Source organism: Crocodylus porosus, unplaced genomic scaffold (genome assembly GCF_001723895.1).
Source record: "Crocodylus porosus isolate Cpor-Errol unplaced genomic scaffold, CroPor_comp1, whole genome shotgun sequence".
In the NCBI taxonomy this organism is placed as follows: domain Eukaryota; kingdom Metazoa; phylum Chordata; order Crocodylia; family Crocodylidae; genus Crocodylus; species Crocodylus porosus.
In genome coordinates, this window is record NW_017728932.1 from 8,185,516 (window position 1) to 8,212,710 (window position 27,195).

Sequence of the window (27,195 nt, forward strand, 5' to 3'; positions counted from 1 at the left end):
GTTTCAATAGTGGAACATCAAGAGCATTAAAAAGGAGACAGGGCATGTGGAGTGGAGAGAAATTAGTGGGAATCAGGGAGATGATAATGAGCCATGAAGTCAACTGAATCAGCATTGTCTGATAAATGTGGTTGTCCCTCCCAGGCAATTGGTTTTAAAATTTGAGTGAAGCAGGAATGAAAGCACCACTGCACCCTCCTGGATCCATCCCTGCAAACTTCTATAGCACTCCGAAGATAAATGCTGGGGCTACAAAACCATGGCTAAGAGGTCTGGGCCACTAACTCCCATTGAAATTCAATGGGATTTGGTCCTGTTAACTCCTTAAATCGCTTTACTATCCATTCTTAATATTATTCCATTGCTTTATATTAAGAGTTAAAAGTGCTGCAACTTAACAATTCCCCAGCACACCAGCTAAGTAAAATGAAGCACATTTATTGACATTTAAACAGTTAAATTTAAATGTGAACAGTTACAAAACCATATATATTTATTTCTGAATGCACAGATAAAATAAATAGAAATAAATAGAGCAAACCCACTGGATGTTTTGAGCAATGTAAGTTCTATGTACTAGCCGCATACCTTTTAAAACTTCTCCTCAATGAATATGCAATGCATGGGTCAATGTTAGCTGCAGCGTACATTTCCCTTCATTCAATAGGTGTTTAAAAGCCTAAATCACAGCTGTATAAAGTGAATTGTTGCTCTTTAACCTAAAGCATTAAGATCCTGGAGCAAAAATGTCTCCCATGCTTAAAGAGTGCTTAGATATTTACTGCTGTAGCTGAAGCGAGCAGTGCTAATGGTATAATAGCACTTACTGACTAAAAGAAGTGCTACAGCAGATTCTAGTCCCACTTCAGAATACTGCCCATCACTGAAAGAAAGGAAAGAGTGAGCCGAGTCCATTAACGTTAAGGTTCTGAATGCTGTTTCCAGAAGAATGACTGAATTAGGGAAAATGCAAAAAATCTTGTTTTGGTTGACTTGATATAAATGAACAGAAAAACAACAACAAAACCCAATGAGGGTCAAGCAGAAACTGTTTCATTTTGGGGTTTTTTTTACCTTCTAAAATTTCCCGTAGGTGACCTGCTAAATGAAAAACTTGAGAAATGCAAAATCCAACATTTTGCTCTGAAAATGTTCCAAAACCATTTGGCAGATGTGATCCTAATGCATTTATCATTTCAGCTGGGGAAAACCTGCACTTTTCATGAGAAACTAATCGTAAGCAGAAATGTCAAGTTAGCCTCAGCCAGACACGGAGGCCCCAATTCTATCAGCTTTTTTTCAGACTCGATTCCCTGTACCCACGCTGATTGCAACAGTGTGGGCAAACAGCTCCCGAACTCTAAGGATGTTTGTAGCAAATGATAGCGACAGAAACAACATAGCGCACCTTACTTCGGAGGCTTCTGCACGGCTCAAAAGTAGTTAATTAAATTCTTTCCTTACCGGATCTGAAGGGAGCATGCCCCTGTATTCTGCCTGTGAGTGGGCAAGGTGATGATCTGAGTAGCACTAATGTTCCCTATTGTCCTTTCTTTTTCGGTTGCTTTTCTCTAAAATAGAGACTAGAGCTGCAGAATAGATTTTGAGCTGGGTCCAAACTTCAGAGCTGGGATTTTGCTTTGGGCTGCTCTGTTTGGTGAGCTGCATTTTAAAGGCTGCTTCCTCCTTCCCTGCGCTTTTGTGCTCAAAAGTCATGCCAAGCCAAAAAAGAATTGTGTACAAAAAATTGTGTCCAATTCATTTTGGGCATAGCTTGGGGTGCTTAGGGTGTCCACGTGCCTCTGCTGAGAGTCTTTTGTACCTGAAGGTAATTGCAGTTGCAAGATTAGAGGCCGCTTTTTAAATATGTCCTGAATCAGTATAAGATGCAGATTCCTGATGCAGACAACTCATTGGAGTTCAATGAGTCCACGCAGGGGCTGTATACACGGGTAACTCGAAGGACTGAGGCAAAGAAAGGATATCATTATTTGACCCACGCAGTGTTGACATTGTTATCAACTGAGATTTTCCTTAGGAAACCATAAAGGAGACTGCTGTTAGTTTCCAAAGGTTTTACTTGCTTAAACTCTTAGCAAACTCTTAAGCTTACTCGGTGTGGGTGCAGCTTTAGTCAGGTGAATCAATATAGCTCTTCCTCTGCTGCTATGCTCATCAAAATTGCCTTGGCGGTGTTCTCAAACAGGGCAGCTCTGTTCTGGGCTTCTCCCTTCTTTACCCAGTGTCCATAGATTCTGAACGCGCAGGCATCGATCAGTTTGCGAATGGGTTTCAATGCGTAGGGGTTCTGCGTCACCAGCTCTCTGGTAACGGGCTTCACGTTCCGATAGGTATAGTATATGCGGACGGATGCCAGAACTGTCAGGCAGATGACCTGAAATGCAATTGCAAATGTCACGGATGCTGAATCCTCCTTCCAGGCACCTTGGCAAAATGAATTTAATCAATAGCTCGTTAGTTTAAACTGATTCAGTCTCTCAGACAGTGTGAAGGAGGGAAGTGGGGCAAGGCACACGCCTAGGAAGACTTCTGCTTAGAAAGAAGATGGCAATAACATTATTATTATTAATAAAGGCGGCCTAACTTTCAGGCCAGAATTTTAACCTCATGATCAGTGTGTGGGATGGCATCAACTTACCTATTCTACTTCTTTCTTTAAACGCTTAACCTAATGTTATTACACTACCTAATATTTCTATAACTGTATATATTAGAGAAGGAGAAATTATGTCTCCATACTTTCCACTTAGCATGGAGGGAGATTCACTTCTCTCTCCTATGTACTAATTATTTCCTAAGGTTTGTGGGAGCATTTGGTTTTTGGAATCCCTCTTTTCCTGCTCAGCCAAAAGAAAAGTAAGTTACCCTTTCCTTGGTCATAGAGACATAGGGCTAGAAAGGACCTCCAGAAATCATCTAGTCCAGTCCCCCGCCTGAGGCAAGATCATCCCTATCCATCCCATACAAACTATAACCTAAGCTCTACATAAGACTACCATCAAAACCCCTCCTTGTAACACACTTCATCCATTAATACTTTCAGAAAAAAAACCAACTATGGCAGGGGTGGCCAACCTGTGGCACATGTACTACAAATGACATACGAAAGACCTGGGAGAGGACTGGCAGCACAGCTGTAGATATAGGGCAAGGAGCAGAAAGCAGAGCAGCAGACTGGGGGGACCACAGAGCAGGAAACAAAGCAGAGCAGCAGATCAGGTGGGGAGCACAGGGCAGAGAGCAGAAAGCACAGTAGCAGATCAGTTAGGGCAAGGAGATTACAGTGGCACTTGGGGAGGATACAGAGCAAATTTGTGGTACGCCTGCCAAAACGCAAATGTACCCCTTGCAGTAGGATAGGTCAGATAACGAAGATAATGAATACAATGGTCACTGCTATCATGCTGGCTTTCAGCCAGTTGTTGCTGGCATATCCAGTATCTGCACTCTCTGTCTCCAAATCATTAATATTTAATGGGTAAGCCCATTTTTGACTAGCTCCTATTATTTTCTTCCATATTATTAGAGATGAGTTTGGATCCCTATCTAAGGACCTGATTCTACTCTACTTTAGCCTGGGGGAGCCAGTGTCAGAGCCTACGTGCTGAGAAGGGACTATATCTGCTGACTCAAGTAAATATTTAATAATCAGACTGAAATGTTTATATGGTCTCATGTCCAATATACCTGAAGCATCTCCCATTTAAACAGCTGTCATCAGGATAGAAAGATCTCAAAAGAATCATACTTACCCTGAATTTTCTGAAAGGGCTGAAGCTCCGCACTTCTTCCACGATGTACTGCTGAAAGAATGGATGAGCCAAAGCTTCGCTGGCTGTGTAACGCTTCCGAGGATTCACCACCAGGAAGTGAGAAATCTGCAAGAAAAGCACAGGCAGGTGGATCATAGATTTCATAGACATTAGGGCTGGAAGGCACCTCGGGAGATCATCGAGTCCAGGCAGGCCCATCTCTTCTCACTGTTCCCCAGAAGCATTCTGCCAGTCAGTAATGCAGGATACTTATCTGTCTTTATTTCCTCAAGGCTAGAGACAGCACAATGATAGCATAGCCTGGAAACGGCCCTCTGGTTATTTGCATTACGCTCAAGCCCTAATCTGGCATTATACCAGGGCACGGTCAGAGACAGTCCCAGCCCTAAACAATCTAAACACAAGACATTAAAAGGCCCAGAGAGATTACGGTAACTAACTTGCTCAAGGTCACTCAGCATCAGTGGCAGAACCCAGGTCCTGACTCCTGCCATTGCCTGTCCATCAGATCACACTGTTTAGCATAGGAGGTGCCCTCCCCTTCTCTTATTCCTTTGGCAGCAGGTGAGCACTTACCAGATCTTTGACCGTGTCCGACCGATCATCCCACTCTGGAGACCCAAACTGGTAATCTCCGCTCATGATCATCCGCAGCATCACCATCTGCTTCCGGTGCCAGAAGGGTGGGGAGCCAGCCAGCAGCGTGTACATGATCACGCCAGTACTCCACCTGCAAACAGCAATGCGGGGCAGTAGCAATACGCACCGGTATCCACCATGCTGCAAGGTGACAGTCCAGTAGAGACAGGAACAAGCTGCAAAATTCTGATCCAGCCCTGGACTTCAACTGTCCTCCAGGTCTAGGAGTTTCAGCTTGACGATGCCAGAGGGCCCAGTTACAAAGCTGGATTCAGGCCTGCATAGGCTGTACTGTACGTCATGCTCAATCAAGCTGGAAGGGGCTAGCAAGAGGATCTTGTGCTTTGCACCCATGAGATTAATCAGGGTCCAGTTTAATGTGGGCTAAAAAGAGAGGGGTAACGGTGACAAGGATCGAGTAGGTCAGGTTTTTTTTGATTGCTCACAGCCGCTCATCTCCATAGCGGCTGCCTCTATTCGAGTGTGTGGCAAAACTACTGACTGCTCTCTTAGTGGGTGTAAAACCAAACTTCACACTTTACTACAGGCTTCACTGAGAAACCATAAGACCATACTGGACACCCAGGCAGATGTAGATCATTTATCACTGTTAGTGGTACTTTAGTGGTTGTTAGCGTTACTCTGGCAAAGCAGCACCGCCGAGGCAGGTGATCAAGTGCTGCTATCTGAAGTGTAGAGACCTGTTAATAACAATCATGGGTTCTCTGCTTCAGATTGCTTTAGTGAAATGAATTCTCATCATACCTCTGCAAAACAGGTGAAGGACACCAAAGAATCAGAGGCAAAAACCATTGCTCAGAACTGGTATTAAAAGGCTGCCATTCTTGTCTCTGACTCCTGTGTGCAGACTAGTAGCCCATTTCATTAGGCCACCAGTACGATTACAAGATGGCATCTGCTTGATGCGCTATTTGAGACTATTCATCGGTTCCAGAAAGTGGCAGCTGCTATTCAGATCTTGTGCTTGGTGATTCATTTGTACTAGGAAGCTCATCTTGCACACCCCCTCAACCTAGGCCATGGTAAGTTCTGCAGTAAACCTCAGACTAATGCCATGAGAGGGTAGTTCCAAAGGTAGTAGGGAAGTTTTTTGGTATATAGGCATGTTCTACTTACATGTCGACTTCCTTTCCATACCCTAAATGTTCTTCATCCATGGAACACTCTAATATTTCAGGTGCTAGATAGCCAGGAGTGCCACAGATTTCTGCAAGAGAAGGGTAGGATTTTTCATCTCAGAAAAATGGGTGCTCCTAGATGGAATGTTTCTAGCAACAACACAAGCGTGTTATGTAACAGCAACGCATGGGGACCTTGATATTATACTCCTCTGATGAGCTATAACTTATTATTTGAACAGCGACAAAGGCAAAGGGAGTTAGGTGCCTCGCAGCCACCTGTGCCTCTGAAAACTGTGCTCTTAATGGGAAATGAGTGTGAACATTCAGGAAGGGGAAAGCTAACAGATAACAGTTTGAAAGAGTGCAGCTACAGTCCACTAGAGAGAGAGAGAGAGAGAGCGCGAGAAAGTGGGGGAAAAGGAAATTGAGGATGAACTTCCTGACAAAAAGCCTGCTTAACTGTCTCCCAGACTCGACAACTGAGACTGGACAAGACTGGAGAACAGACTGAAGAAGAAATCCTGACCTGCCAAGAAGTTGGCCTGGAGAATCCAGCAGGTCATTTCCATCTATTTGATTCCTCTGGGATCAAGCGGTCATCTTACCTTTGAGCTTCGCATCCTTATCCAACTGACAGGAGAAGCCAAAGTCAGTTAGTTTAATGTTCATGTCATCATCCAGGAGAATGTTTTCAGGCTTCAGGTCTCTGTGGACAATGTTCAAGGAATGGAGATATGCAATCACTTCCAACAGAGCACGCATGATCTTCCTAAAAAAGGGGTGACAATGGAAGAAATCCACCTTTCAGTCACACAGTCCCTCCAAAAGACAAATCCCATTTCCCTCCCATACCCTTCCACCAGTCAGGCCCAAAATGTGGCAGATGCACTTAGTATGTCCTGCTTCCAAGTGGTCAGATGAGTACACTATAGCTTTTAACCTTAGCCTCTGATACAGTTGGCAGTGGTGGAGATCCCTCACAGTCAAGGATGATCACTCCTTCAGGTAGTAGGGACATTTTTGATCCCTCTCTAAAGGGTTGTAGATGAATCCTAGTGCCACAGACTTTCTGGCAAATGCCACAAGTAGTGGTTAAAGGGAGGGTCAGATCACAGCTTTCCTTCCAGTTATGTCGTATTTCTGCCTTCAGGGTGAGACAATTTTCTTCAAAGTAAGATGTGCCATCTCTCACAAAGCATCGGTATGTAGCCCTGTCCCAGGCTAGTTTTTCCCAATTTGTGGTGTCAATGCCACGCTTCTTAATGTTTGCCTTCAGGGTGTCCCTGAAGCATTTCCTCTAGCCCTCACATGTGCTTTGTCCTTGGCTGAGTTGGGAGTAGAGCAGTGGTTTTGGTAAGCATACATCAGACATGTGCACGCAACGTCTTGTCCGCTGCAACTGATGCTGAATAGACAATGGTTCCATACTAGCGGTGTTAGCATTGATGAGGACACTGGCATTTGTGCAACAATCCTCACACTTTATGCCAAGGATCTTCTCGAGGTAGAGGTGGTGATGGCATTCCAGGCTTTTCAGGTGGTCCTTGTAGGCCACCCAAGCTTTACAACCATAGAGAAGAGTTGGGATTACCATGGCCTTATATAGTAGGAGTTGTGTTCGAGTCCTGATGTCATGATCATTGAACACACAATGATTCACTCTTCCAAAGGCAGAGCTGGCACATCAGATCCAGTACTGAAACTTCTCGTCGATGTTGGCCTTTTTTGAGAGATGGCTACTGAGGTATGCAAAGTGTTCAACATTTTCTAGCTCCTGTTTGTCAATGAGGATCTTTGTTGGGGGGGTAGGGTTTGATTGTCCCGGAGCAGGTGGGTGAAGCCCCTTTGTTTTTCCAATGTTAAGGGTCAGTCCCAGGTACTGGTATGCTTGAGAGAAGCAGTTAAGGGCCATTTGTAGGTCCTCCTCAGTATGTGCAACAACAGCACAATTGTCAGTGAACTGAAGTTCCAAAACTGAAGGCGAAGTAACTCGGGTTTTGGCATGGGGGTGGGAGAGATTGAAGAGGTTCCATCCATCCTGTACTCAGTGCCGATGCCATGTGGCAGATGGTCACGGATGAGCGTCCTGATGACTGCAAGAAAGATGACTGGGAGGGTGGGGGTGGGGAGGGAGGGGGAGATTCCCTCATGGCCGATCACGCAGACCCGGAAGTACCAGTGGGTCAGTGCAGTGGGCTGCAGGGGGGCCCCCACCCCCACTAGAGGGGCAAGTTCCCCCCCGCCCCTCCCCCCGACTCAGGAGGCACCAGTTGCCCCTGCTTGGCAGAGAAAAAACCTGTGTTCAGCAGCAAGGGGATCCAAGACGACTGGGGTTACTCCTCCACTGCAGCCTTCATCCACTTTTGCAGCCATTGAGAAGAGTGCCTTCTGCATCCACCTGCTCCACTGTTGAGGTCTTTGTGTTGTGTTGGACTGCTCTTCACTTGATACCTCACCTTTGACCTTACCACCATAGGTGACCCTACCAGGAGTACTCGACTCCCGATGGTGTTGCTCTTAGGGTTCTTGGTACATGCAAGCCTCTCCATCTCATCAAGATGGCAGTCCATGGAGAGGCTGACAGAGTTTCTAAGTATCAAACTTTGCCCTGTAACACCAGCTGAATAGATGCCAGCTACTCTTGTGTTTCACTGAAGGTAAGCACAGAGCAAAAGGTGCCATAAATTGCATCAGTTGCCCTCCCTACTGAGCTGCCCATGGAGAGCAGCATTTTTAGGCAACTGGAAGGTGAAAGCTGATTTGTGAGAAACTGCTTCTGACTTAGCAATCTCTTTTCAGAGGGAGTTTGCTACCAAGGAGGTAAAAGCTGCCTCTTTGACCAGCCAGAAGCAAGAACAACCACTAAGCTGTGCAATTCATTCTGGACTTACCTAGTTTCCTTCTCACTTAAGGTGACTTTCTCTGTGAGGTAATCGAAGAGCTCCCCTCTCTTCATTCTACGTTTAAGAAGAAAGGATACAAAGATGCATGGCTGAGTCATAGCCTGGCCACAGATGGTGTACAATGGCACCAAAACCTTTCAGAAACAATGGCTAAAACAGAACATGCATTTCAGCAACTGGGCTTAACAGAGAGCAATTCCAGATGGGCACTTCAGTGGCGGTTTCCTATGTATAAAGTCCAGCTGGTTTAGCTCGAGTACTGCAATTCTTTGGGTAGAGTCTACAGGACACAAGGAAACGCCTGGCAGATACCTGGACTAGACCAGAATGAGCTGCCTTAAGAACCGTAAAAAGTACAGCCATGCTACTGTGGCACTTTGCCCAGCTTCTCAGGGCTCATTACCCAAGGGTGTCTCTACACAGCAGTGCCCTTTGTGCGCAGACTAGGCCTAAGCACCAGAGCAAACCCTTTTCACAGTCCACTTGGTTAACTTCTAAAGGGCTGGGCAAAATAATCAGCTGACTGACTGATGAGAAATCAGTGTTACACCAGCTGCGGCCACTTGTGTGGCTGCAGGCAGAGCCCAGTGTATAAATAGACTCCTGGGAGCTGTGATAGACTTCAGCAAAGGTTACAGGGAAACCTGAGCAAGCCCACTTGCTCCTGCAGAGAGGAGGGAGGGCTGCTTGACAAATGACGGCCACTGGGACAGGTGCGACCATCCCTCTGAGAGCTGGAGAAGCTACTGCTGCAGTAGGGGAGGTAACGTGTAGGGTCAACACTGAGTACTGGCACAGTGGGATACATTACAATGCACTGCTGGGTGCTAGGTGTTTTTCTGGGCCTGTGTGCAATTCCATTCATAAATCCCCTTTTGCAGTGGTGAAGTGCACCCTAGCCTGGTCTGTCCTCTGCTGACAAAAGATTTATTTTTAGATCGCATTCATGGAAATCACTACTAATGCCAAAGCCTCTGGATGGAAGGGAAGCAGAACAGCATCTCGGACTAGGGCCTCTACCTGAACCAGGGTGATAGCAAGGCAGGCTTTTTTTCCACTCTGCACCTTCAGTGAGGTTTAGCCATTCGCTTCCTGGCTACAGTTGTCCTCTCGGGTCCACCCAAAGCCAGGAAGGAGGGTACCTTTCTAAAAAAGGTGCTGCCCATCTCACCCAGGTTGGCCTGAGTCTCCACTGTGGCTGTCAGACAAACTCAAAGGAAGTGTTATCCCTAATCGTTGCCAAGGGATTGCCTACCAATGTGGAGTTACCAGCTACAGCCCTGCCCAAGGGTGAGAGAGTAAAGGGTTAGAGCATGGGGCTAGGAACTAGGACGTCCAGGCTCTTTTTTTCGTCTCCACTACTGACTTGCTTCATGAGCTCGGATGGGCCATTTACCCCCCCTGTTCCCTGAGCTGTAAAAGGAGGGTGGCAGCACCTCCTTGCCCCACTGGACTATTGAGGCTGTTTGAACACTCCTTTGTAAAATGCTTCAAGAATCTCACAGGGAAGATGCTGTGGAAGCGCGAAGTGCTACTGCTGTTTCCCCCCATCACTAACATCCCCTCCCTACTTTGCCACCCACCTCCTCCCACCTGTCATTCTGGTGACTGATTTCCCGGTGGGTGGGAACACCCATGTGCATTGTGTCCGTTCTTGACCTAATATTGCCTGGCACAGGTGATGTGGCTGAACAACATTCCCTCTGCTAGTCAAGCTGGTGTGTGTGCAAAGAGAATACAGCTCCTGAGAAGGCTGAAGGTGTCGAAGACAGTAACATCACTCTTTTTTTGACTGCTTCCTTTGCCTTTACTTATCTAGCTACATCCAAGCCGGAACTGCACTCTGAACACTGCTCAAGAGACAGATGCAGATCAGTGACTCGGGTCCCTCTCTCCCCTGAGATACAGACATAAAAGTACGTGGTTGATTTTAAGAGCTAATCATCTCCTTTGCCCAACCAAAACCCTCCAAAATGTTTACAGAGGCAGATAATTGGCTGAGTCATGCCACATGCATCCATGCTCCCAATATACTGTGTCTGCATCTGAATTGTGCTTTGTACGTCATTTCACTGCCTGAGGAGAGTATGATGCCAGGAATTGCTTGGAATGACAGCCCATCACTTGACCGGCTTACATTTAATGCCAGCATTTGATCTAGCTCACGAAGCTCTGTGGCCGGTGCAAACCACATTCCCTTACATTATCAGCTTTAATTTGGGACTGTGATAGCAATAAACCCAGATACTGTTCCCAGACATATTAATATAAATGCCATCAATTTCAGTCAGGTTTACCTAGGGGTAAGAATCTGCCCCACTGATCATCCCGAAAGCCCTGAGATAATAATCAAAATGGTACTTACAGGTCAAATACTAAGAAGAAAAAGGTGCTGGATTCATAATTGTCCTTCAGCTGAACTGCAAAAAATCATGGTATTGAAAATCATTAGATGCAGTGCTGTGACCTTGCCCTGGGCTGTGTGTGTGTGTGTGTGTGTGTGTGTGTCTGTGTGTGTGTGTGTATAAAAAAAGCCATACCCCCTTCTCCAATGCGATAACTGTTCCCTGACCCCCAGAAGCAGGTGAGGGACTTAACGGTGGGTGCATCTACATGTACCTCTTTTTAAGTGGGTTTAGCCTAAAATCACAATCTTTAAATTGCATTAAGAACACATGTCTAAAAATGGTGATTTAAGGCTAGGTGAGCTTAAATTTGATACCTGCATAAAGATTTCAAATAACTAAGTTGCATTAGTGAATGTATAGACGTGCTAATGTGCATTACTGCGGTGTGCGTCAATGGACACACACCACATTAATGTGCATTAGTGCGTCTGCACGTGCGCTAATGCAATTGAGCTATTTGTGCCTGAAATTTGATGCAACTTAATGCGCATCAGCGCATCCAAGTGTAGACGAGGGGCCTAAATCGTCTTAACGCGTGTTAAGCAAAGGTGCATTAAGTTTAGATGCATAGAAATACGTGTGTAGACATGCCCAGTGAGACCATTTTGAGCCCCCATGTTAAAGCACAGACTTGTAAGTTGGTTAGATACTTTTTCTGTCTTCACTGAGGTCAGTGCGAGCTCAGCACATGTGAGGAGGCACCTGGAGAAAATCCTAACCAGTGTTGAACTTGGTTAGGGCCTGGCTAAGGAGACCCACAAGGACACTTCAAGTGCTGCAGGAAGTGTAGATAGGAGATGCAGCAAATAACCTGCTCCTTTCTGAATCAGAATCAGCTGTCATGGTATTAGGGACTACATGGCTGCAAGAGGCCTCTTCATTCAGAAGAGATGGAAGCCCAGAGTCCTGACTACCTGTGTTTGGTTAACTTATGTCATTGCAGTGGGCAAAACATATCTTGGAATACTGTCTCCTTATGGAAATCCAACACAGCTTGTTCTTCTTCCCCAAAAACAGGGAGAATATGAAGCTGGTGGGGATGTTTGCTGTTAGCATTGTTTGCCAGGACTCTGCAGGCAGACTGATTTGAGCCACACCTTGTCCTTCCCCTGCCACAGTGTTTTTCCTGACCCATCTTCCAAGGGCACCTCCATGAAAGGGACTTCCTGGAATCATTTAAAGAGAAACTAGCTGATCCCTGGAACTGGCAATGCAACCTTTCTCAGAAACCCTGCACCAGGCAGCTGGAATTGGAGAGCTGTTCCTGAGGTGGTGCCCTCCTTGTATCACAGGCTGTGCCTTTTGCAAAAGCTGAGTCATGAAGAAGTGAAACATAGGACTCCTGGGGCATCGAGGGCTGAGTTTTAGGCTGTTGGAGCCAGGGTCCAGAGGAACTGAGTGTGACAACAGCAGGCTCTGGAGAAGTCTCTTCTCTGCTGTTGATTTGCTGTTTCAGCAGCACACTGATCATATAAATGTCCTGCACACCCACACACAGAGATCTTTATAGATACTGACCCCCAATGTGGTGATCCTCTCTGAGTCCACTGAAGTCAATGCAAGCCATTTCCATTGATTTCAGTGACTTTTATGTCTGGCCCTAATCCCTCTTCTCATCTGTCCTCCCAAGCTGCAGATTTCAGCAGACTGTTTTGATCCTGATTTTAGCAGTTGCTGTCTGTGCTGTGCCATGTCCAGCAACGCTGACTGAACAGCGATGGATCTGAGGGGAAGCAGCGAGTAGCTAGAGGACTCTCGGTCACTCTGCCCATTTAGGACTCGATCCAACTCCTGTTGGCTGCTTGCAAGCTGGTGCCATTGGACACCACCTGGTGGACATCCACAAATGGGCAAGATACCTTCTCTGTAGGGGTTTCAGTTCAAGGAACCAAAGGTTTTAATCCAAGTCTGAAATCTTTTGGGAATACCTGGCACAGAGATTGAGAATACCGATCATGGAATAAGTGCTGGGGTCCAACCAAAGAAGTTTGCACTTACTGACATGGGGATGCCCCGAGACCTTCTGAAGAATGTCAATCTCCTTGATAGTGGCTTCCCGCAGCTCCTGCACTTCCTCTGGGGACATACTACCACCTGTGATGTCTATAATCTTAACCGCGTACTCCCGCCTGGTCATCCTGTGAACACACCGACGGACCACGCTGCTCACTCCTCTGCCAGAACCAAAACAAAGACAAGATTAAGGGAGTCGGACGGTTTCTGGTTAGTTGAATTCCCCGGTTCTCCTGCCCCAGCACAGTACTGTAATGGTTGGATTAAAAAGCTGCTGCTTTGGAAATTGTTTGTTGTGGGCCAGATCCTTATTGGTAGGAAGTGATTCCTGGGGGATTCTGAGAGGCCTCAATTCCTGCTGACATCAGCAAGAGCCCTAATTTTTTTACCATTTCCCTTAATGGTTTGTATAATTTATATTTCTAATGGGCCAAATTGCAGGCCTCTTACATCCTCTTAATCCTGTTAGCTTCAGATGCAGCTAATGATGCTCTGCAATGTGCTGGCATGACTCTACCTCCTGTCATATCTTCTTCTTATTTTCCTGTGACCATTTCACGGGTTTTCCCAGCTCACAGGGCTGGAATCTGGATGACTGTTGATCTAGAAGGTGCCACACTGGCCTGGCATCTGCTTAAAGTCTCTTCTGAGTTCTTGGGCTGCTGTTGGTTTATTGTTCACAGCTGCATTCCAGCAAGCACTTCACGGGGCTGTACAATGTCAGCCTGAGGTTTATAAGCAGGACAGTACTTATCAAATGACCTTTAGGAATGAATACTGTGGACTTGGCCCACTCTTCCTATCTGATAGGGGGAAGGTGGAGAGGAACCAGCATGTTCCAACCTGCAGCCAGCCCAAGGGAATTCTGCAGCACTGTCTGTGTAAAAATTAGCCACTTCTGAGACTTCAGTGCATGATGGCTATGCAAAATAGGTCTGAAGTGAAATAAAGCCCCAGATCCAAACACCTCTGAATAGTGAGTTTCAAGATCTGAATCTTGACCCTGTCCTTACTATGGAGGAACGTTATCTTCAATCCTGCAGTGATTACTTTCCTCTCATGCTGCTTCTACCCTCCTGCCTGATTCAAAAGCTGTCACTCAACAATCATTTATTATTCTTTTACTGGAGAAGTGTGTCTTCCCTTAGATGTTTTGCTTTCATGGAAATGTCCTGCAGTTCTGCAGCAGTAACTTTACTTCAATAACTTCCAATAACTTGACTCACAGTTGCTGACTGACTTCAGCATCCCTGAAAGTTGAAACTCTCTCATCTGGGTCCCTAAATATGAATTTAGCAGCCTACCAAGCCTGAAAAATCTGACCTAAGCAACAGAGATGTTCTCAGCCTTTTCCAAACATTGTAGGTGACATGGCTACTAGTGCCCAGGTGCTTTAGCAACAAAAGTGCCATTTGCAAACAAAAAAAGCGCTCAGCTGCCTAAGCCATGTTAAATTTTCATAAGACCTAGGCTCTTAAGTTACTTGGATACTTTGGGAAAAAGTTACTCCAAGTGTGAAAATCCCAGATCACTACATGCCTATGGAATAGCTAAAATTCTTCAGAGTGGCACAGGCCAGCACTACGAATGAAGATGAGTCCTTTGCAAGTTGAAGTGTATATGTGAGGGAGAGGAGCTAATTTTATTGTTTTTTTCCAGCCAAACTCCTTTACTATCCAGAAATATCCACACTCATGCCTGTCTGCTGACTTATCACTAAATCCAAATACAGTACCTGTTACAAATACATGAAAGGAGTCATGCCTGAAGACAATTTGTCAGACAGGTCTTTTCCTCACTGTTAGGGAGCTATCATAGTGTGCCCCCGCTTCCTCCCTGCAAAAGTAGTCACATCTTACTAGTCTTGGACACCTCTGTCAAACCCTTTAGGATCAAAAATTGCATTATTATACATGTAGCACAGAGAGGGCTAAAGTCTTTCTTAAAGGTGATTCAATTCTAAGCCAGAGGGACCCTTGCAAGAATGGTATGGATAGGCTTGCCCCATACTCTACAGAACATTGCTCCAGAGGAGAAAGTCACAGTTTACCTGCCCAGAATTTCCTTGGGCTCATAGTTTTCATAAAATTCCTTGGATGAGTGAAAGTCTGGTAACTCTTCGTCCTTAGTCATGTTTGGATCCTTACTGGTGCCACTCTAGGGGTCTGCTTCAGGGTAACAAATCACTAAAACAAAAAAACAGCAACTGAGTAGTGCAATGCCTGGCTCCTCCCAACCACTAAATTCTGAATTGCTAAATGTGAACCTCAACATCTGTATTTTTTGACTCCCATTTGCTTTAGTTGTAATCTGATGTCTCTTAGATCTGAGAACTAGAGACTAAACCCAACTAAACCCTGCATTTAGCAACTCGTAGACCAGGCCCATAAATTCTGTGGTGCATAACATTAGTAATGATGCAAATATTATCCTCATTTTACAGATGGAGAAAAGTGTCAAATGATGTGTTCAAGTTCATGCAATGTCTGGACATCCGAATTTGGGTCTCCGCCCTCAGACCTGTGCTCAGACCACTACTGTTCTAACTACAAATTACACGGTTTCAAAACGACTAGTCACTGTACAAAATTTTGACCTACATGTCATAAGTGTCCTGAAACAGGATTATAGCACATCAGCGAGACTCCCAGAGACTAGTCAATACTGTGGAATGGTCAGATTTTGTCAGTAAGCATGACAACATTTTCTCAAGTGGTTTTAAAGTCAGTTTCTAAAATGAAACAATTTTTCAGAGGAAAACAAATGGCATCACAATCACAGATCTGGAAGACATCTGAGCTGCAGCTTGTGCTAGGAAGTTATTCTGCTGACTGGCATAAACTTCAGTTACGGTGAGACACTGAGACTTGTGCAGCTCCCATAAGTCTCCCGCAAGCAATGTTTATAGCAGATGGGTTATGTTAGATCAGGGTTCAGATAACGAGCTCTCAGTTTTTTATAACTGTCAAATACAAGGCAAATTTCCTAGTATTTTCAAAGCAAATTTTCAAGTATTTTGAAGCTATATACTAGGGTATAATCGAAGTAGATGCCCAGCACCAGAGGGGGTGACAGTGGGAGCTAAGGATGCTCGATTCCTCCTTGGAGACCCTCAGAACCTTGCAAGACCAGACTTGTTATGTGCCTGGTTTAGTGGAGAGAAGAGCTCCTCTTACCCATAAACTTCAATAGATGCAGCAAACGTGGACCCAGAAAAACTGGTTTAAAATGCCCTGGCCAATTTATGGGCAGGTGTTATAGAAGAGCAGGACAATTCAGTAGTAGTGTTTGTACTATTAAGAATCCCCTTTGTCTAAGGCAATATTACTATTTAGCAGGAAAAGTTCCATTAGAACTGATAGAGAAACACTTCCCAAGGCTGCATCTTGCATTCTCCCACATCCCTATATTAAGAAACTTTATAAGCCTGAAACAGGAGCAGGATTTCTCTGAGCTGTTAAGTCAGTCTCAATTCTTGATTAAACACCTTTTAAATACCATAAATATACTTTTACCAGTAACATACTGGCAAAGGAATAACTCTCATTAGCTAAAACTAATAGGGCAAATTCTACTTTTAAACCTGTGCAGTAAATGGAGTCACTCTGTATGACAGCAGACTAAGTAAATCTATTCCAAAGGCAGGATCAATCCACAATAAACAAAATACTCTGGCATCAGAAATCTTGCTGGTTTTAGCATGCAAATGTAAGTTTAAGAAAGGTTTTCAATTCCAGCAAGATGACTATTTTTATAGCAGCAGAAGGGTCTTCATGCTTCCTGGACAAGAGTGAAAATAAGGTAGGTACGATGTTTTAAAATTTAATATTGAAGATGACTTTTTGCAGTGAGATGTTATAGAAAACTTCAGGGCATAATGCATTCTGAAGATTTGTGACCCTCCTGTTGCTTCACAGATCACCTCCTTTCCTGCTCATAATGCCTGTTTGCTTTTAAAGAGATCTGTTTCTAGATGCAGTAGGTTTCTACTTACCATTACCTCCCTGCAGAATTTCTGTCTTCTACTGTTAAGTCAAATCTTCCTGGCTCATTGATCAGGAATCAAATGAGAACCACACAGTAAAAAAAAAAAGCTTCTAAGAAACAGACAACTTTGAGTTTAAGAATAACATACCAGCCTTCAGTTGTGCTGCTAACTCATCGCGGGTCAGCTTCTGTGTGAGTGCTGTGAAGCCAAAAATAAATTGCAATGCAACTTGGAAGCAATGCCAGACTCAGACACGAACATACATTGCTACAGCTTTAATTTAATTTCAGTTTAAGAGAGGAGGGCGGGGAGAGAGCGGGAGTGACCTGACTTGGAGGTGAACAGAAACCATTCAGTCCATAGCAGTGCTTATGTCAGTCTCTTGCATGGCCCCCAGCAAGTTGAGTAGTCTCTCTAAAGGGATCAGTGTTCTCTCCAAGCAGTTCAAATAGTGTTGTCTACTTACAACAACTACTAATCAGAAGTCTGCAAAATTTATATAAAGCGTAGAAACTATTTAACCTTGGTGTGAGTGTTAACAAAATTTAGCCAGGAGTTGGATAATCATGCAGAAGCCAACGAAGCTGGGGCAATAAGAAATTGAGAAGGCAGGAGCCTCAGCAACCACACACCAACTGTCCTGCATGCTCTTCCTCATTTTCCAACCTTCACTGTAACGTAAAATCAGTGGTGCTGAAAGAGGCATTTGAAACCATCTTCTCAGTCTCTGAAATGGTAACCATCACTATTGCTACATATAACCAACAAGTCTTTGCAACCACTGGCTGAATCAGGTGCGTCAAACATGGTTTGGGTGTCACACAGGCTGGATCTAGCCTGTGGAGTGGTCATCTGGCCCACATACTTCCTGGCAGGGCTGGAAGTTGGGGAGCTGAGATGGTGCCTGCTGCTAGATTTTGGGGTCTGGAACTCCTTTTGGGATTGTTTCAGCAAGGATGCATGAAGCTCCGCAGCTCTGGGCCAGCATAGCGACTTGCACTCACTGTGGTTAATCCTGCTGCTGCAGGTGGGTCTAGTTTTAACCCACAATTAGACCTGTGAGCCAGTCTTGAGGGAGTTGGCACCCACTATGAGCATATCCCCACAAGCGTGCATGTGTGTTTCCCTAGGGACAAATAGCAGCACATAACTGTGCCACTGCTACTTGACCTTGGGGAATGCCCCTGCAAGCACAATCTGGCGCACAGTAAATTGCCCTGGGTGGAGTAGGGGAACCTGGCATCAGCACCTGGGCTGCCCCAGCAGCCTTACCTGGGGTCATGACAGCCTCCCAGGGCTCCAGTGGTGGCAATCTGGGTGCACAGAGCCTGCCTGGCAGCCAAAGTGTGGCTTTGACCACCCAGGCTCCAGTTTCAGGCAGCACGTTCTACAGCCATGTGTGCTGCCCTAATTTTTTTTTTTTAAATACTGGGATTTCTCAGTATCTAATTTTGGTTCTTTGGACTGCAAATATGGAGCCTGGAGAACCTTTTCGTATGACCCATGTGTGTGTTTCAGCACCTCAAAAGCCTTTGAGGTACTACAAAGCACATGTTCCCACTGGTGGAGACATAGCCCATTAGTCCAGACCCGGGGTATTGTATGTTAAGATGCACTGCTTCAGCTTCTCCACCAGAGGTTGTATCTGGTGTATAACCTGGAAAAATAGCCAAGGAATACCAAGCAGTTTCACTGCATTTAAACTTTGATGAGTCCTGCTACAAGCTTGTGTTGTAAGTGGCGCACAGGCCATGAATGAAAGCTTATTCAGAGCTTGAGAAAGCACTGGGCCACTTAAGAGGCTGAGGATTTCCCAGCCAGCACACCAGATTTACACTTAAGAAAAGATCATTTAATAAGGAGCTGTTCTGTGAATTGTTTTCTTTTGGTTCCCCCTTTTGGTTGGTACCTGGTAATCATGGTAAGTGGCTTAGTGAATAAAGGGAGGAGCAATAAATGGTACCTTTATTATAGTAAGGCTTTTGAGGCTTCCACCTGTCATTCTTATAAACAAGCTAATGAAACATGGTCTATACCATGAGGTGGATATACAACTGGTTAAAAACAGAACTTGAAAGTAGTTGCAAGTGGGTTACTGTCATACATTAAGGGCATTCCAAGTGATGTCCCACAGGGCTTGGTGCTGGGTCTAGTTCTTTGCCATGTTTTCATTAACAGTTTAGACAATGGAAATGCTTACAGAACTTGTGGATGATGGGAAGCTGAGAGAGGGGCTGGAAGCACTTTGAGGGACAGGATTAGAACTTAAGAGTGATCCTGACAATTTGGGGTTGGTGGGGGAAGAAGTCTGAGAAGAACAAGATGACACTTAATAAAAGACATGCTTGAAGTGCTGTACTTGAGGAGAAATCAACTGCTCATTATCAGTAGCTAGGCAACATACAAGTAAGGACCTGGTGACCAAAATTAGATATTCTTCACAATCTGACCGGTTCAGAGTGTTTTAGCTTTAAAATGGAAATGAAAAAACATCACTTGTTCTCAATGGTGAGGATCAGATAGTTTGGCACAGTACTTACTTGCCTACACGAGGCTCGCACATGCTCTTGCCCTGGAGTGCTCAATAACCATGTTCCAAGATTCTCTAGCTTAGAACAAAGGCAATTGTTGTGCAAGTTTTAGTTTTCTAATAAAAGCTTGGAGGTCACTGTGCTGTTAAGAGACTTAAGTCTGCACATATGAAATGAGCTCTTTTGACAGTATAGCCATCTCTTCCCCCTCAATGGAGCGGGGCCCCATCTTTTTTCCCATCACAGCAACACTGCTGGCAATAAAGAAACTTTATTAAAAGATCTACTTAAATCTCTTATTCCAGAAAGAGAAAAAAAATTGACTCCGAGTTCTCAGTGAGACTCATTAGAGATATTTATTTAGTCTGTCATATGAATACACTGAAGCTATGTAAATCAGAACAGACCATATAGATTTAGCCCACCTTGATGAAGTCTAGCCTTAGCATCTGATATTAGTCCTTTCATGGACTTCTAGAACTATCTTGTTCCAATCATTCATGTTTGTTACTAAACAGAAGAAGAGACTAGAGGGCCCTCTAGTGTTCTGTCATAGGACACATGATTAATAAATGAATTAACAAGATGGTGGTCAGACAACTTTAAACTTTAGTAAAGAAGCAGTTTTCATTCTAACTAGAACTTCTGAATGTTGATTTTGAACTTCTTCACCCCACGGAATTCAGTTAGGATAGACCTGTAAAGAAAAAAGTGGCAAGATTAATATAACAAGCCAGATTTTGACCTGAAGACCTTAATCTACAGGCAGATCTGCGTTTTTCATGAAATAAGGCGCACACTGCAGAACTGTGAGGACTAGCTCTGCAGAATTACACTGGGTATTCTTAAATCAAGTCTGTTTTCAAGACTGTCAATTTCTCTTCCGAAACAAGTAGCCTCAATCAGTGGCAACACAACACTCATTGGTACATGGGGACTGTAGTTGTGCCTTACACACCTTTAAGGAGAACTAGGATCCATCTCAGTTACCACCCCTGCTTCTCATTTCAGACACAGACATGCAACTGCAGAGGAGGCAAGTGAAAAGGTTGTGCAAGTCCCTTGTTCCCAAGCCTATACTGGATTCAGACAAGCCAGAGGGTATATTATTACATTGGTTGTGGTCCACTTCTGGATCAGAGGCCAGATATTTAGTACAAATATCAAAACTTGACAAGTCACAAATAGGTAGAAGCAGCAGCTGCCAAGCTAAGGGTTGCAAACCCCATTTCCATGCAGGAACTTAGTTCATTAAGTCAGGACTATACCAGAAATGGGGTCGTGAAGCACTGGACTAGAATTAAACCCCTGCATCTTTCTGGTATCCAAGAGATCAAAGACAGGCTATAGAATAATATGACCATAATAATTAACTGCAGTGACTAGATACATAGTAAAATAAATGCATGACAAATGATATAACTAAATAAAATTACTTACCATTAGCAAACCTGCATTGCTTCAGCACTTCACTGAAGCCCTCGCACAGTTTGAGGTCAGTCTGGTTCTGTGCACACTCCAGGAACTGCTTCATTTCATACAGACAAGGGCCATTTTGCGACTGCTGCTGCTGGTAAGCAGGCTGGGCTGCTTGAGGCTCCTGAAAAGGAACCACAGCAGCAGAGTCAAGGTTTTAGAAATGTAGTATCAGTGAGAATTACTGCAGACTTGCACTGCCTACTGTCTTCAGAGGAAAAATAGCTACTGATGGAGCAGAGAGCATTTGGTTCTCAAGTTAGACGCATCTAAACACAAGGGGTGAAAATCCAGAATCCTACTGCTGTAGGAGTTCTGCAACTGACAAAAGAATCTAGTCTTTTCAAATTAATTGCAGAACTCTCATTGAAATCAATGAAGCTAGGATTGCAGCTATAGTATTCAACCTGAATACAAATTCAGATGCTTTCCACATGGATTTCTGTTCCCTCCCATCGAGAGGATTCATGTTCAGTGAAACTATATGGAACTTTTAATTCCCCTTCTATTGATGATCCTAGTTGATAAGTCAGTAAGTATTTGGGCCTGTAGAAGTGACTGTTTACACAAAGTGGTGCTAACCATTACTAGAGAGCTCATTTTTAACTCCTCACACAGCCGATTTCAGAGGAGTAAGGATGTTGCGTTTGTAATGTCATCATTTTGTTCAAATTTCAAACAACTGCTGGAATCTGACCCTTGCTTGAAGTTAAGCTGGATAGCTAGATGCTATTTCTGACTAGAAGGCAACAGATAGAAACTCTTGTGCGCAAATCCAACAGCCAAGGACTTGCAATCTTTATCTTTAAAACCTTATTCCCCAAGGTGTCAAACCCGTAGCATCTCTACCATTAACATCAAGTTATTCTGGGTGAACTGCCAGCCCAAGCAGAAGGGTATTCAGTTTTTGTGACTGAGAATGCACGACTTGTCTGTTTTAACCACTGGGTACAGCAGACGTCTTGCCTTTTTCTTACTCAGCCAGTGGTCCCACAACTTACAAGACGCTGCTACACACTTCTGGCAAATCAAGTTCATTTCAGAAGTGGCAAAATAAGTACAAGTGTCTGAGGAAAGCATAGATACGTTCCCATTGACTATATCTGTGCAGTAAAACATAGTTGTTAGGGGCTCCCACAGACATGTGGGGAGCCGACTCAGACACACTGGTGTCGGAGCAGACTCAATTAACTGAAGTTACCGTGCTCCAGCAGCCTCCAGCATCACGCGCACTGAAATATGGCGGCAGGGCACTGTGAACTAAAACTCACTGGGTGACATAAGAGTCAGCATTTTTGTCAGTGTGGGGGGCACCGATACATGGGGATGCAGTTCCCTAATGAAGATGCCCCCCATCCTCCATATGTAAACGTGCCCTGGGGCATCTATGCAACACAGAGGCCCCTCAGCGGCATGTATTAGTAAGGTTCACAGCCCAGTTACCTGGTAAGTAATGTCGGGCCTTGCAGCCTCAGAGCCACTTCCTCCTCCAAACCCTCCTGTAATGGCGTGCCCCAGCGTGTGGCCTACAGCAGAGCCCACGGCCACGCCCGCAGCCGTGGTGGCCATCTGCGCCATCAGACCGGGCTGCTTCGGGGCGGCAGCGGGAGAAGCCACGGCGGAGGCCGGGGCGGGTGCCGGCACAGCGGCGCGAGCTGCAGGCGGCGGCGGCGGGGCCGCTCTCCTCATTGGCGCACGACTAGGGAGGAGAGAAGAGCCCACAGGTCACAACGCGCACAGACACGACACCACCCGCCCCCTCACCCCAGGCCAGGCCAGGCCCCGCTCACCTGGCGGGAGGCGCCATGCGGGACGTGCGGCTGCGGCTGCCCCGAGGCATGATGGCGGCGACGCGGCTGCAGCAGCGAGCGGACAAGGACACCTCCTCCGCTCACAAGGCCCGGCGCGAGACTGCTGTTTCCGCTTCCGGCCACCCGAAGGTCACCTAGAGCCCGGCGGCGCGCGGTGATGTAGCCGTCGCTCGCTGATGACGTGATCGAGGAGGGGCGGGGCTGGGGTCAGGGTCAGGGTCAAGCTGCGGCTGCGCGCGCTGCTCTGTGTTATCTGGTGGGGGGGGCGGGGTGGGCACAGGTGCGGGTGTGCCAGACTCCCCCGCACAAAGGCGGGGTGTGGGAGCCTGGGGCTCGCCGCTAGCCCTGAGGGGGGTTGACTCTGAACCCCCCCCCTCCCCCAGGTGGTGTACGCTGTGGTCTTGTTAACGTTGCTCGATTGGAAACATCCCAGTAAAGGGATACCCGGTTGTATCGTGTGAAGGAACTTGCTTCGGCTTCTCTTGTGCTTCGCTGGATTAAATGAAAGCCCCAAGAGGCATCCCGAGTGAAACATTAGTGTAATAGTGGTAATTAGTGTAAAAGTTGTGTCGCTACTTGTACAAATTGTGTCGCTGCTTGTAGACTAAAAGTTGTGTCACTGCTTGTAAACTGAGTCTTTATTTTCACCTGGCATCTGAAGGCTGGGGCGTGACCCACTTACGGCCCACCAGGGACTCCCAAACTCTGACAGCTTGCACAGCACCAATTTAAAATGATACAAGTACCACCAGCAGTTTTTTGTTGTGTAAATTGCAATAAACCTGTTAATGTGTACCACTGATAGGTACCACTGGTGGTAGGCATACTGCCCATTGGGAACTGCTGCCCTACACCTTTATTTCATGTCATTGCATTGAGTGAAACACGTCTATGTGGTAGCACGCAGAAGCATCCCAGAGGGCATTTGTGCTTGTCTTCTGTATCACAGGAAAGACCTCTTCAGCTTAGAGAGAAAACTAGAAATACTGCAATACTAACCAGTAAAACCATGATTAATCTGATAGCCAGAGTTCTGCTAAAGATAAAAGCCACTCAGTTTGTAAAGGAAGACAAGGTTTTATTTTCATAGTTTCTTGGATCTATAAAATATCAAAGCTGTACTACGTGCAGTTCACCAGTATACACAAACGGTCATTTATAAACTTCCCAATGCCAATATCCATAATATACGATCTACACATCCAGGATAACACCACTTAACAAGACTTTAAAAAGTGTGCAGTCAACTAATGAGATGCATCTTACTGCCATTACATTTAAGATCACAAGAACTAAAAGAACATAATATCTTGGAAATCCTGGAAATCTTCAAGAAGAGACTGGATAGTCACCTTGCTGGTGCCACCTGACCCCACCTGTCTTTCCTGCTTGGTGCAGGGGGCTGGACCCAATAATCTTCTGAGGTCCCTTCCAGCCTTGTGATCTATGAACGTATGTTTCTTCCATTTAGTTTATGCATTTATTTGCTCCTCTTTTGCAATTTGCCTTGTGTCCAAAATCTTTGTCCTCCAAACCCTCACGCACATAACTTTGGGTTTATGAGTGTCAGTGGGACTTTTCATTTTAGAAAATGAAGCAGGACTGGCATCTTTGTTTCGGGTTTGCAAGAGCCTTTCATACGGCATGAAGAGGACAGAGATACTGAACAGGAAAACAACTGTAAGGCATCCCTGCTTTTTTAAGAAAATAGCTTTATTGCAAGCTTACGGTGCATCTTGTAAGCACCCTGGCTGAGATCTTCAGTGGGGCCTATGACCTAAATGTGGACCCTTTAGAAAAATCCCAGCTGTCCTTTAAACCCTGAACTTGCTCACATCTAGAGGTAGAGCCCAGACTCATTTACTATCTTCAGTGGGAGTCTGCAGGATGACAGGGAGCCAAGGGGGGTTGTAAAACCAAGCTCATAACAACCATAGCTGAGATTCGAGGTCCCCAACAGAGGTGAGAAGTGTTAGTATTGCCCGCAGGTGGAGGAGGGCCAGGACTGGGTGCCCTAAGCACAGCTGTGGGCACTGGACATGAACAGATCATGTTTTGCAGGAATGTTTTGCAGGCTTGAAATGTGCTAAGTCTTCCAGATGAAGCCCCAGGCATCGGACCTGCGCAGGAGGCTCTGCTCACGCCCTGAGCGGACTGAGTGCAGGCTCCAGCAGACACGCCCCTGGGCCTGGTCTTGCTGACAAGCATCACTTGCTGGTCCTACAGGACTGAGTGCTGGAGCAGCACAAGGGGCGGCCCTGCCAGACCCCGCAGTGCTGCCAAGCCCAAGGAGGTGTTCCTTGTGTGGGCACTGACACCCTGCAGCAGCTGTGGCCCCTTCACTGTGCCTGCAAGAGCAGGACACAGAACCTCCGCTCCTGGCACGCAATAGGCAAGGGCTCCCCTGCTGCCACTCCTGCAGGAGGCAAGAGAACCACTGAGGCTCCATCAGACTCCTGGTGAAGGTCAGAGGGGACCCGGTGAGTCCTCAGGGTCAAGTGAAAGGCAACCCATGTCAATTTTTCCAACTATTTTAGGTGGTCTAATAAAAGATTTACTCCAAAAAACCTTGTGTATGTGTATCTGTGATACATTAGTTTCTTCCACAAAGTGCAAATCGCTCTGGAAACCTGAAGGGAGATACCAGGCTCAGCAGGATTTTAGAAAAGGGGTCTGTTATTTATACGGAGCCACGGCTGCATTACGTACTGGCCGTGGAAAGAGCAACAAAGGCACTGCAGCCTAAGCACAATTATATTGGGGATAATTTGATGCCACTGAAACCCAGATCCCTGCTTTATTCAATCAAAGTAGCAAGGGCTGGTTGTTCTGCTGAGCCTGATCTAACCTCTTTGTAAATCGGGGGAAGGGGGCTTATGGGTTAGTGGATGTTCATCTGGGTCTGGTGTATGAATTTCTTTTTAAGTTGGTGCAGAGATTCAGCCACAAGGAAAATCTCATACTGCTCAATTTGTCAGTGGGGGCAGGTATAGCTCCAATTATTTGTGTTGTACGCAGGTGTACACAAGCTTTGCATTATTACATTATTGCTCCTATGTGAAATTCAAGCCTCTATGAGGAGGTGTAATACAGGTGTTATTTTCAAGAGAGACAATGTGGCATTGCCTTTTCTTCGGGTTTTTGCTATTGCGGAAGAATAAAATCCCATATTTTTAGGAAACAGCTTCAACAGGGGTGATTGGTGCCTCCTGAGTCTGGTGGGAGCACAATTTGTGGGCCAAGAGCCCCATAGCCACTCCATCAGCTATCTAGGTTGTAGCCATATTGGTCTAGAGGAAATGGCAATCAGGACTCCATCTATCTACTCCTATACTTCTGTGCTGTGGCTTAGTGTCCCCACCCCAACAAGCTGCTGGCCCGCACAACAAAACAACTGCCCCATCCTGAGCAGTGTCAAGTCGGGGGCCAATCTCAGGCTACCAGTTCCTTGTGAGCTTCAGCAATCAGTTATGTATTTTTATGTATTACCTTAGCTGCCCAAAACAGGCTCAGGATGTAACTGTCGTCTGACTGGTGAAATCATCCATACCACTTTATAACATGCAAAGCATTAGTAGTCTGAAGTGCAGGTTGAATCAGAAAAGTATTATCCGTTCCTGGCAGGGGTATTAAAGAAGACACAGCCTGCTTACACTGCTACAACAAAGCATGTTTTGAAACCCAGGTGGGTAACCCAGTCATCAAATGTGCTGTACAATACAAATAAACTCCCTCTGCAAACAGATGTGCTGTCTGCCACACCACCAGGAAAGAGCCTAGACAGCAACGGCCTTTTGAACGTGACCCCGGCTAGAGATCAAAGGCACTCTTATCTTCTCTTCCATCTCCCCAAAGCACCTTGCCCGCCTCTGGTCCTTCCTCTCGCAGACCCAGAGGACCACACTTCCACCTTCCGCTTCCTCTGTGCCAAAACAAAGTTTATTGACTTTCAGGACTTTTAACCATCTTTAGCTGAGCCTGCGGAAGGGTGTATGAGCCTGAACCCTGGCAGAAAAATCTTTTTTGCTGTTGTTGTTGCAATTTCTCAGTTTAATAAAAGGTGTCCTCTCTGAACCAAGGGTTCTGCATTTCTTATCCTGAATGTGTTTCATTTCAATGAAGGGAGGACATGCCTGAAATCTCGCTAGAAAGGATTTTTCCAACAAGATTGGATTCACCCAAAGACCCTGCCCCCTGCCACATCTCCTCCAGCTCTTCCATTGGCTGCAGCCAGGGCGGAGAAGGCGTCCAGGGGCACCTGTCCCGGGCCAGCTTGGAGGGGTGCAGGAGTTGCACTGCTCCACGATGCTGGGGGGGGAATGCACGGACACCTGCTCCACTTGTGCGTTCAGGACACCCTGGAGGGGTTGCATTTCCCCGCGATGCTGGGGGGCTGCAAAGGAAGCTGCAGTGGCACCTGCTCCACTTGTCCTCCCGGCGTCCCCCCCGCCCCTAGGGGGCGCTGCGGCCGCGACCCCGCCCCCTGGACG

General features: G+C 45.9%; 3 protein-coding genes across 4 annotated transcripts in view; 1 reads left to right on the forward strand and 2 right to left on the reverse strand.

Annotated features, from left to right (window-relative positions):
* Positions 1-338: 338 nt before the first annotated feature.
* PHKG1 (phosphorylase kinase catalytic subunit gamma 1) lies at positions 339-17,582 on the reverse strand. Of its 2 annotated transcripts, none has more exons than XM_019545507.1 (10): positions 17,035-17,582; positions 14,950-15,085; positions 12,885-13,060; positions 10,844-10,898; positions 8,467-8,532; positions 6,181-6,344; positions 5,571-5,661; positions 4,371-4,524; positions 3,774-3,899; positions 339-2,395 (listed from the first exon to the last, which is right to left on the reverse strand). In XM_019545507.1, the coding sequence occupies exons 2-10, from the start codon at positions 15,030-15,032 to the stop codon at positions 2,144-2,146; spliced, it is 1,167 nt and encodes a 388-aa protein (XP_019401052.1). In that variant the 5' UTR covers positions 15,033-15,085; positions 17,035-17,582; the 3' UTR covers positions 339-2,143. The 2 variants fall into 2 exon arrangements, with proteins under 2 accessions (XP_019401052.1, XP_019401051.1); XM_019545506.1 differs by having other exon boundaries at positions 16,894-17,582.
* A 2,166-nt stretch (positions 17,583-19,748) lies between these two features.
* Positions 19,749-22,802, reverse strand: CHCHD2 (coiled-coil-helix-coiled-coil-helix domain containing 2). The gene is made up of 4 exons (XM_019545510.1): positions 22,685-22,802; positions 22,338-22,593; positions 20,859-21,018; positions 19,749-20,115 (listed from the first exon to the last, which is right to left on the reverse strand). Exons 1-4 carry the CDS (start codon positions 22,732-22,734, stop codon positions 20,105-20,107), a joined length of 477 nt encoding a protein of 158 aa, XP_019401055.1. The 5' UTR covers positions 22,735-22,802; the 3' UTR covers positions 19,749-20,104.
* Positions 22,736-27,195, forward strand: part of VKORC1L1 (vitamin K epoxide reductase complex subunit 1 like 1) — a 25,899-nt gene continuing 21,439 nt past the window's right edge. The window contains exon 1 of the mRNA XM_019545303.1: positions 22,736-22,834. Coding sequence (XP_019400848.1) covers positions 22,736-22,834 — 99 coding nt within the window. The remainder of the gene's footprint in view (positions 22,835-27,195) is intronic.

Excerpts from the sequence above, each read along its gene's own strand:
- PHKG1 (XM_019545507.1), bottom strand. The coding sequence starts at position 15,032 with ATGACTAAGGACGAAGAGTTACCAGACTTTCACTCATCCAAGGAATTT. Across the intron at positions 8,533-10,843 it reads TTCTTCTTAGTATTTGACCT|AATGAAGAGAGGGGAGCTCT; the intron begins GTAAGTACCATT and ends TCTTAAACGTAG. Across the intron at positions 3,900-4,370 it reads CGGACACGGTCAAAGATCTG|ATTTCTCACTTCCTGGTGGT; the intron begins GTAAGTGCTCAC and ends CTTTTCTTGCAG.
- CHCHD2 (XM_019545510.1), bottom strand. The coding sequence starts at position 22,734 with ATGCCTCGGGGCAGCCGCAGCCGCACGTCCCGCATGGCGCCTCCCGCC. Across the intron at positions 22,594-22,684 it reads CGCATGGCGCCTCCCGCCAG|TCGTGCGCCAATGAGGAGAG; the intron begins GTGAGCGGGGCC and ends TCTCCTCCCTAG. Across the intron at positions 21,019-22,337 it reads GGCCCGACATTACTTACCAG|GAGCCTCAAGCAGCCCAGCC; the intron begins GTAACTGGGCTG and ends GTTCCTTTTCAG.